The 10,671-nt window shown below is 50.1% G+C and overlaps 1 protein-coding gene and 1 non-coding gene across 2 annotated transcripts in view; both read left to right on the top strand.

The window, feature by feature from the left end:
- The first annotated feature begins 269 nt into the window (after nt 1–269).
- SRMS (src-related kinase lacking C-terminal regulatory tyrosine and N-terminal myristylation sites) overlaps nt 270–10,671 on the top strand; it is a 40,133-nt gene continuing 29,731 nt past the window's right edge. The window contains exon 1 of the mRNA XM_035123695.2: nt 270–816. Coding sequence (XP_034979586.1) covers nt 461–816 — 356 coding nt within the window. The 5' untranslated portion in view covers nt 270–460. The remainder of the gene's footprint in view (nt 817–10,671) is intronic.
- TRNAS-GCU (transfer RNA serine (anticodon GCU)) lies at nt 5,532–5,605 on the top strand. Its single transcript has one exon. It is a non-coding gene; the product is annotated as a tRNA-Ser (tRNA).

Genomic DNA, 10,671 nt, shown 5'->3' with positions numbered 1-10,671 from the left:
CTTTGAAAATGACGCAGCTGGCGCCATGCCAAAGAGAAGTGAATTTAAACACACACTGCGCAACACCGTGGAAATGAGTGCTAATTTGAGGGCAGCTCAGAGCATGAGCAGAGCCGGTAATTAAGTGAGTTCCAGCTGCAACTGCCCTCAGCGGATGTGCTGGCAGGCCTGAACCCATGACTCCGGCTTGCAGCGAACAAGTTACACCAGATTGTCAGGTCTCACTTTTGGGCGTTCCCAGGAGCCTAGAAGCACACTCAGGTGTGCCAGAGCCAAGCCGGCATCTCATATTGTTTTTACCGGTTTGGGGAGCGGGGGAGCTCACGGCGTCCCTGGATACAGGCAGCAGATGAAGAAGAGGGCAGGGATGAAGGCTGTGCCACCTTCTTTGAGAAGCTCTTTGGAATAGCAAAGCTAAACCCTCCTTGAGAAATTCTCCAAAAAGAAAAAAAGGAAGGGGATGGACCAGTTCCTCAGGAAACACTTTGCTTTCCTCAGTACCTTCTGGAACAAATTTTTGCCCCACAGGGTCCCCAACAGCTGCCCTCTGGAGTTTTGGGAGCCGGTCTCCGGATCCCTACACCCCACACTGGATCCCGACCCCGAGGAACCCGCTTTCTCCCTCTTTGGGGTGCTCTACGACTTCACGGCCAGGAGTGCAGATGAGCTGAGCGTCAACAGAGGAGAGAAGCTTTGCGTCCTCAAAGAAGAGGGAGGGTATGTCTTAGCAAGGCGGCTCTCGGGGGACCCAGTAATGGGCTACGTCCCAGCCAACTACATCAGCAAGCTCAGCCAGGAACCGTCCGCGCAGCAGCCGTGAGTATCCAAGTCTTTTGGGGGGTGCCAGCTATCGCGCCAGCACCGTTCAGATTTTTCCGAAAGCTTCCAGAATGATGTGGGTTCTGTGCAACGTGGTTTTGGGGAGTGTGGGCTTTTGGGGGGGGGTGAGGAAGAAGCAACAAGAACAGGAGACAGTGTCTTACCCAACCATCTCCAGAAGGGCACTGGAGAACCTTCCCTAGCATAAGTGGCACAGTAGATCAGTGCATCTGACTGTTAAAGTTTGGTGGTTCGAGCCCACCCAAGGTTGGCCGTGGGCAGGATCCCTGCGTTGCGGGGGGTTGGGCTACATGACCCTCGGGGTGCCTTCCCACTCTGCAGCTGTATGTGTGATTCTAAGATTTTGTGAGCTGTTGGGTGTGAAAAGAGTTAACAGATCAGGCAACATTTCTAAGGATTTACCACTTTTCCACTAAAATAAATAATGTAGCTATGTATACTAGTTTTGCTGATTTGCATCTGATTATTCTTAATTGTTTTATGCACATCACTTTGATTTTTTAAAAAAGCTGTTTGTTGTTATTTTTCAATTAAAAGATAAGGAAAAGATCTATACCAACCAAATTTGATAAACGCATCGCGGTGGACATGGTGTGTCTAATGTGGAAGACAGAGAGGAGACCTCTTTTTATGCTTGATTGATGGGTCAGCCCCAAAGCATCTTGGTTATGATTGGTCCAATTTCTAAAGAATTACTATGGCTAGCCAAATGACCACCAAAGGATGGGGATATGTCTAGGGAAATATTTGCTGACTGGTGGTTGCTCCCCTTCGTATGTCCACGTTCAGTCTCGTCTCTTTGCTTCGCAATCTGCCAAATAGGAAAATGTTTGCCCCTAGCGTGAGGTGGTTTGGTTGCTGCTTATGCAAATAGGTCTGAGAGGAGAGTGGGGACTGGCCGGTGCTGCTGCCACAAAGCCACCAATTTCCTCATAAACCAGAGGATGCCAGTGCTATTCTCTGATGCAGTTCCTAGGCAGAAGGAAGTTCAGGAAGCAAAGGCAGATGGACTCGTGGGACCCTATTTAGACATGACTTTCTGTTACCTCACGGCTGGGACATTTACACTGAAAGCAAGCGTAAGCCGCAGTGAAACCCAGGTTCAAATAATGCTCCATCTCTCTCTCTTTTTATTGACATTTGTATTACATTTCAGAAATTCTAATAAATTAACTTCAACTTTCATATATATATTTCTCTTAACGGTTTGACTTCCCACCCTCACCTCCATGATATTTTTATGCACACCCTTTTTCCTGCTGCATTGTGCACCATATTTATATCTCATACTTATTTCCTCTGTTACAATTGTTGTCAGCTCCCTTCAGCTGCTTAAATTTCGACTTAATTTGGCTATAATACGTCCTCAAATAATCCAAATGGGGTCTCCACTCTTCAATAAAAAGCTCATCATTTTGATCTCTTACCCTAGCTGTCAATTTCACAATTTTTGAATAGTCTATTAGTTTTAAGAACCATTCTTCCTTGGTTTTCCTTTTCTGTTGTTGTTGCACACATGAATAGCTTAATCATCCTCTTTGTGGGACACCCGCCTCTATTATCACTAGAAGGAAAGCTTCACGTTTTGTTGGTAGCAACCCATTTTAACATTTTCTTCATTTCATTGCGTGCCATTTTCCCCAAACCCTTCATTTTTTCACACATCCACCACATATGGGGAAAAAGTCCCTTTGGTATGTTTACATGTCCAACATTCGCCGGACATGGTTTTATAGATCTTGGCATTTTATCTGGTGTTAAGTACCACCTGCATATCATTTTCTTTTAACGTGTAGCAGGAAGTCAATAATACTCCATCTCTGAGCCTAACATCAGAGGGATTCGGAAGCCGCGCCGTCGATCCCACACACATACTAGAAAGTGCTGTGCAAATTATCCCATAGATCAAAGCTGTGTTGTTGTGGCTCCTAAATTTGACACACCTGTTTCCAGTCCTGCCTTTCCTTGCAGCCGGCAGGTGAAATTAGGGCTTTTACACAGAGGGACAGAATTTGGGTTCCAGGGTTGGAGGGCTGGTGGGTCGCTAGATGAAGCCAACAGGATGCGGCAAGAACTCATCCTGGCTCATAAGTGGCATTTGCCAGAGAGACCATCCCTAGAACCTTTGAGCTCCTTGGGTTGTGACAGGGCCCGTGGAAAGTAATCGCCAAGGACACAGTGCCCTTGAGCATGTGCAGTGTGCTTTTCTCTCGTCGCTCAGTAAACACACCTGCCGTTAAAGTGTTAGGTCAGAGCGTGTCACATTCTGGGCGAACAGCACATGGAAACTGCTCTGAGCATGCACAGATCGCCTGACTAGAGAATTGCGTGTCAGAGCAACTCGTTCATCCATTTTTTGGCACATGCCCATTGAGGGGGATGCAGGGGGCGAAAGGCAGTGCCGTCTTGTTCCTGAGTCCTGGCCTCTCTTCCCCCGGCAGCACTCCATGTGGGGTGGAGGGAAGGAGACCAGAGGTCAATGCCAGTGTGGTGCAGTGGTTAGAGTGTCGGACTAAGACCTGGGTTCAAATCCCCACATGGTCATACAGCTCACTGGGTGACCTTGGGCCAGTCACTGCCTCTCAACCTGACCTACCTCACAGGGTTGTTGTGAGGATAAAATGGGCAGGAGGAGAAGCTGGTCCTGGGCTGCATAGGGACTTATATGCCAACAACTGTAAGAAGAACCATACTGAGCAAAATGGGTCAGTCGTCTGCCTCTGCATAAGGCAGTTTAAGATGCTCTTAGCATGGCCTGAGCCAAATGCAATTCCCTCAGCAAAATTGTTCCATGCCGGCAGTGGTCTCCTCCATATAATAGCAGCATAGATGCTGCTCCCCCCACCCTGCCCCCCCGCCCCCATATCAAGTAAATAAATAAAAATACTTAACTCACTGACCATTGGAGATAACATACATCCTGGCTAGGCCCATGCTCCAACATGTTGAGTCTCAAAACTGGGGCACAAGTTTTGCCAGCCTTAGAATCATAGAGTTGGAAGAGACCACAAGGGCCATCCAGTCCAACCCCCTGCCGAGCAGGAAACGCCATCAAAGCATTCTTGACATATGCCTGTCAAGCCTCGGCTTAAAGACCTCCAAAGGAGGAGACTCCACCACACTCCTTGGTAGCAAATTCCACTGCCGAACAGCTCTTACTGTCAGGAAGTTCTTCCTAATGTTTAGGTGGAATCTTCTTTCTTGTAGTTTGAATCCATTGTTCTGTGTCCGCTTCTCTGGAGCAGCAGAAAACAACCTTTCACCCTCCTCTATATGACATCCTTTCATATATTTGAACATGGCTATCATATCACCCCTTAACCTTCTCTTCTCCAGGCTAAACATACCCAGCTCCTTAAGCCGTTCCTCATAAGGCATCGTTTCCAGGCCTTTGACCATTTTGGTTGCCCTCCTCTGGACACGTTCCAGCTTGTCAGTATCCTTCTTGAACTGTGGTGCCCAGTACAGGACACAGTACTCCAGGTGAGGTCTGACCAGAGCAGAGCCTTGCTCCTGTACAAGTCACATGACCTGTGCCTAAAAGATGTGTTGGGGGGGTGAGATTTCAGCCTGAAATCATGGCACCCCAAATGCTCTTACTGGAAAAAAAGCAGAATGTCCTGTTTTTCTAGGACACTTGTGGGACATGTAATACATGAACCATTGCATTATCCCTGTCCAGGAATTGTCATGGCCGGTGTGGCAGCCAGAGTAAGTCGAAGGGAGCCACTGAGATTATCTGGGCCTCTAGTGACGAAGACGGATTTAAAACTAACCCCCAAGCTACAAACCTGTGCCTTCAACCCCATCCAGAACTGGCAACTGATCTGCCTCCTGAACTTGCCCACAGGGCTTGTGTCTTGCTTGTGTCTGCCTCAGTTTGTTGGCTCTCATCCACCCCGTTGCTATTTCCAGAAACAGGTTCAGAAGCTGCACAGCCACGCCTGGTTCAGATGATGCAGGGGAAACAGAGCTGCGTGTCCTCAGCCCATGGACCCTCGTGGGCGCGGGTGGCACTGTGGTCTAAACCACTGAGCCTCTTGGGCTTGCCGACCGGAAGGTTGGCGGTTCGAATCCCCGCGACAGGGTGAGCTCCCGTCGCTCAGCCCTAGCTCCTGCCAACCTAGCAGTTTGAAAGCACACCAGTGCAAGTAGATAAATAGGTACTGCTGTGGCAGGAAGGTAAATGGTGTTTCCGTGCGCTCTGGTTTCTGTCAAGGTGTTCCGCGGCGCCGTTTAGTCCTGCTGGCCACATGACCTGTAAACCTGTCTGTGGACAAATGCCGGCTCCCTCAGCCCGAAAGTGAGATGAGCACCGCAACCCCATAGTCGCCTTTGACTCGACTTAACCGTCCAGGGGTCCTTTACCCTTTTCCTTTACCTTCAATTCTAGGAGTCTATGATTTCTTAGGCTGCAGTACTATACACAGATATGAGAAGCAAATCTCACAAACCTCAACAGAGGTTATTTCTGAGTAAGGATGTAAGGCAGGGCTTTGTGAACTGTGGCTCTCCAGATGTTGGTAGACTACAAGAACCATCATCCCTGATCATTGGCCATGCTGGTTGCAACCTGATGGGAGTCGGGAGTCCAAAAACATCTGGGTGGCCAGGTGTACAGGATCATGGGGTGCATCTCATTCCCAAAGCTATTGGTAGCTTATTATAACAAAAGCAAATTGACAGTGGAATCCTATAGTGGCTCAGTCAGTAGAGCATGAGACTGCTGATCTCGGGGTTGTGGGTTCGAGCCCCACGTTGGGCAAAAGATTCCTGCATTGCAGGGGATTGGACCCACGTGGTCTCTTCCAACTGTATGATTCTATGATCTCATATTGGAAGGAAGGAAGTTGCACTGAGTTCGATGCGGCTTATTTCCAGGAAGATGCCTTTTAGACTGCAATTTTTGGCAGCAAACTAGGGACGGGAGTAAGTCCCATTGAACAGGGTGCGATTCCCTTCCAAGTATCTTTTTGCTACTTCTTTATTTTAAAATGGTTACATACTGCCTTCTGGAAATGATTTCGGGTCAGTTTAAACAAATAGAAAAGCAATAAATCCAAACAAAGCAAATCAGAGATAAAAATGCCATTTGAGGTTGCAATTTTGCTGTCCATGGAAACATGCCACCGCTGAGGAAAGGGACATAGGATTCTTTGGGTCTCCCTCTTTGAGGCAGGAAGGACAGATCTGTCTTCTGAGAGAGAGATCTGACCTCATATGACTCCTCCGTGAAGCTGCAGAAAGGTCTGTGGCAGGTGCCCCCATGACATCAGAGAGGACAAAAAGAAAGCTGGGTGGAGTGGGGCATTGAGCCAAGAGTGCTCTGGGAGAACCAAAACACATTTGTGATTTCAAACACCGCAAGGCTGTGTTTCAAGTCTCATTTTTATGATGCTGTACACACCAGAGAGGTGTGGGGGAGGGATGTATTCACCTGATGTGCATTACCTGGTCTGTTTTCCTGGGGACTGCATCACACACTGTCATCTGTGCATGCGCTTCTATCTGCACATGCGCAGCAGCTGTCTCGAGCACACATGCCTCAGCATCTTACATCTTCAAATTAGATGGAAGCTAGTTTGAAGGAAAGCCCATCAAACAGCAGCATTTCTCGAGAAGCTACAGGAGGTGTATGGATTCTGGACTCGGCTTCCAACACTATTATTATTATTATTATTATTATTATTAATAATAATAATAATACACCACCCTATATCCCCAGGTCTCACTAGCAGTGAGAGTTACAGGTAGGTAGCCGTGTTGGTCTGACGTAGTCGAAACAAACAAACAAAAAATCCCTTCCAGTAGCACCTTAGAGACCAACTAAGTTTGTCATTGGTATGAGCTTTCGTGTGCATGCACACTTCTTCAGATGCAGTGAGAGCGCACTGAAGCCAGAGTAAACGGCACACAGCCCATGTTCTTCACTTCCTCAGGCACGCTCCTGGGACAAGGATCAAACTGCACCATTCTTGCAGCTGGTGTGGTTTATTTGGGGAGGGGGGGCCATTTTAGAGGGCGGGGAGAGGAAAAGAAAAGCACAACACAGCACACATTTTGTTCTGCTGACACTAGCAGAACATAGGAAAAGGCAGATTGGTTCTCCTTCCCTTCCTCTCCCTTTTGGGTTGCTCTGCAAAAGTCAGAGGGAGGCATTCAGCTAAGTTTTACTCACAGCAGACCCATTGAGAAGTAATCGTGCAATCACACAATCGTAGAGTTGGAAGGGACCCCAAGGGTCATCTAGTCCAACCCCCTGTAATTCAGGAATCTCAGCTAAAGCAGCCATGACAGATGGCCACCCAACCTCTGATTAAAAATCTCCAAGGTATGAGACCCAACGTTGATGATTATCCCTCAATTTTAAATGGGTCAGCTCTGAGTAAAAATTAGTTGCATACCACCCAGGGAGTTTCAAACGTTTCAGATAGTGATTGTGTGTTTCAAAGCCTACATGAACAACAATAATAAAATGTTTGGCGCTAACAGGCAGACCTCCCTAGGTCTGCAGCTGGGTCAGTACTGCCAGAAGAGAGTAAACAAACAGGCATAGGATTATGCTGTAAAATAAAGCAAAAACACACATGAAAAAGGCCAGCAGCTCTAAAAGCCAGACAAAATAAATGTCACTTGCGAAATTGAGTAAATTGCCTACTTATAATCAACCCTCTGCTGCAACTTACTCAAAACATTTTCATTGGTTCCATTAGTTTTAATGGACTTGCAGCAAACGTTCCCTGGATTGCACTGCAAAGCTGCTGAATTTTCAAAGTCTGAAATAGAATCATAGGATTGTAGAGCTGGAAGGGATCCCAAGGGTCATCTAGTCCAACCCCCTGAAATGCAGGAAACTCAGCTTTAAAAAATTCTGAGAGGAGCACTCGCATGTGGAAATTCAACTGTAATTTCTCCAGCTCCATTCTCCATTAATTTCTGCTCTGGTTTGATGAGAGCATCGTGACAAAAATCAGAATGTAGAGACCTGTGGTTATTGAGTCTCAACTTAAATTTTTTAAATTGCTAAAATCTGTCCAGTGAAGCCTATGCACAAACACACACACACACACACCAAAAGTTGCTGTCACAAACAAAACAAACAACCGCCCCCACTGAACTCAAGCATGAAAGCTTGGCATGCATTCAGAAGCTAGCATCTGGTATCCACATTTGGAATCTTTAAAATTCAGAATTTGGAACCAGAGGTGTAGAAATGCACTATGCTGCTTCAAAACATGAGAATCTGGGTGGCTGCAGTTCCCACAAACACAAGGGAATTTATGGGGTGAGAAGTGGCCTCCCAAAAGTAATTTCAGAGCTAATAACTTCTCTTTACATGCGAGTCCCTTCCCTCTTGCTAATTATAGGTTTCAACAGGGAAGGAGGAAATGTATACAGTACAAACAAACAAAAAATATGCTAAATAATCACATTTCCATATTAAAACAAAACCCACTCAGAGCCACCAGTACAGTGGCTTGTCATGAGTGATGTGGTTCAGGCAGGCCGGTTTCATACCCTCCAAGGGCCCCTGTTTTCCAGGGACAGTCCTGGAATTGCAAAAGCCATCCCAGCTTCTGATTTGATCCTGGAATGTCCCTATTTCCCCTGCCAGCACAAAGGCTATGGGGCTCGGGGAGAAGGATGAGCTGGAGCTAGTCCTGAGCAGCATTGGCAGCTGCAAAGGAGCATTTCGCCGGCTCTCCAGGGGCTCTCCAGGGCTACTCTCATAGCAGCTGCTGGAGAGCAGGCAAGGAGGAGGAGAGACTGCTGCCTCTGAGGTCGCCTCCAGCCCCACATGACGTGCTGGTTTCAAGGGGCAGGCAGAGGGCAGCGGCCCCTGGGTGGGAAGAAAGGGGGAGCAGAGCGGAGAGCGATGAGTCTTGATTTTTTAAAGAAAAAATGCTTTGGGCATTTGCTGCCCTTCTTCTGATAGCAAATGTTCTGCCAGAGGAGACACAAAAATGGGGGGTCAAGGTCAGTCACTTGGTGAGGAGTGAGGAATGCCCCGATTTTCATTTGAGGAATGTTGGAAGGTACGCCGCTTCATTTGCTAATGGTGTGCGAGGGTGTCGTTTGACCTGTCCTGTGCTTGGACATTGTGCGCATGTTTGCAAACCCACAAGATTAGGAAGTGGTTTGTCCGCGGGTGGACCGTTGTTCGTCGGTCAGCGCGAGAGACTGGCTTATTTTTTATTAATCATTTTATGCACACCGGTGAGCCCAGGACCTCCATACACATTGCCCAGGTTTGCACCCTGGTGAGCTCACTTCAGTGCTGCTAATGCAGCAAAAACAACATGAGAGGCAGCTCTTAGGGGTTACTGGCTTCTGCAGCCACAGCAGGCGCCGGGATTCTCCAGCGGTTTGACTTCACCCCCGGAGGCGCCCTCCATTGTTTCTGGAGACAGACAGATGCCAAAAACAATGATTATTTATTAAATTTCTATGGCGCCCTTGACCCAACAGTCGCGAGACGGTTTGCAATATAAAGACACAAAAATACACAGCATACCGTGTTTCCCCTTTTTTAAGACGTAGTCAGAAAGTAAGCCATGGCAGCATTTTTTAGCATTAGTGAGATCTAAGACACCCCCCGAAAATAAGACATACCTCCATGCGAGACCGCCGAGCGCCCCAGCCAGCCAGAGGGGCCTGGAACCGGCTGCTGTTGCTGCAGAGAACGCATGGAGTGCCCTGCAGCGCCTGGCCTCTTCTTTTCTTTTCTTTTTTTTGGGCTGCCCGAGGCCTGCCGCCCCGCCACCAGAACCGGCGGTTGCAGAGCGGAGCACTCCGAAGCAGCAAGCGCTCGGAGCGCCCTGCAGCGCCTGGCTTCTTCTTTTGCGGGGGGGGGGGGGGTGGGAGCTGCCCGAGGCCTGCCGCCCCGCCGCCGTAACCGGTGGCTGCAGAGCGGAGCGCTCCGAAGCGCCGAGCGCTCGGAGCGCCCTGCAGCGCCTGGCCTCTTCTTTTTTGGGGGGGAGAGCTGCCCGAGACCTGCCCCCCGCCACCGGAAGCGGCGACTGCAGGGCGGAGCGCTCCGAAGCGCCGAGCGCTCGGAGCGCCCTGCAGCGTCTGGCCCCTTCTTTTGGGGGGAGAGCTGCCCGAGGCCTGCCCCCCGCCGCTGGAAGCGGCGACTGCAGGGCGGAGCGCTCCGAAGCGCCGAGCGCTCGAAGCGCCCTGCAGCGCCTGGCCCCTTCTTTTGGGGGGAGAGCTGCCCGAGGCCTGCCCCCCGCCACCGGAAGCGGCGACTGCAGAGCGGAGCGCTCCGAAGCGCCGAGCGCTCGGAGCGCCCTGCAGCGCCTGGCCTCTTCTTTTGGGGGGAGAGCTGCCCGAGGCCTGCCCCCCGCCACCGGAAGCGGCGACTGCAGAGCGGAGCGCTCCGAAGCGCCGAGCGCTCGGAGCGCCCTGCAGCGCCTGGCCCCTTCTTTTGGGGGGAGAGCTGCCCGAGGCCTGCCCCCCGCCACCGGAAGCGGCGACTGCAGAGCGGAGCGCTCCGAAGCGCCGAGCGCTCGGAGCGCCCTGCAGCGCCTGGCCTCTTCTTTTGGGGGGAGAGCTGCCCGAGGCCTGCCCCCCGCCGCCGGAACCGGCGGTCTGCAGCGCCGAGCGCCCGGAGCGCCCAGCAGTGCTGGGCGGAGCGCCGAGCCAGCAGCCTGCCGCCTCGGTGCCGCGCAGAGCGCCCAGCATCACCCCGAACCAGTGGCCTGGCCCCTCCGAGGAGGCCTTAAGGTACCGTACAAGACATCCCCTGAAAATAAGACACCATGTTCTTTTTTGAGTAAAAAAAGTTATAAGACGGTGTCTTAAAAAAGGGGAAACACGGTAGTAACAAGC

Source organism: Zootoca vivipara, chromosome 7 (genome assembly GCF_963506605.1).
Source record: "Zootoca vivipara chromosome 7, rZooViv1.1, whole genome shotgun sequence".
NCBI classification, from domain to species: domain Eukaryota; kingdom Metazoa; phylum Chordata; class Lepidosauria; order Squamata; family Lacertidae; genus Zootoca; species Zootoca vivipara.
Note: the sequence above shows the minus strand (reverse complement) of the source record. Positions and strands in the feature narration are given on the sequence as shown.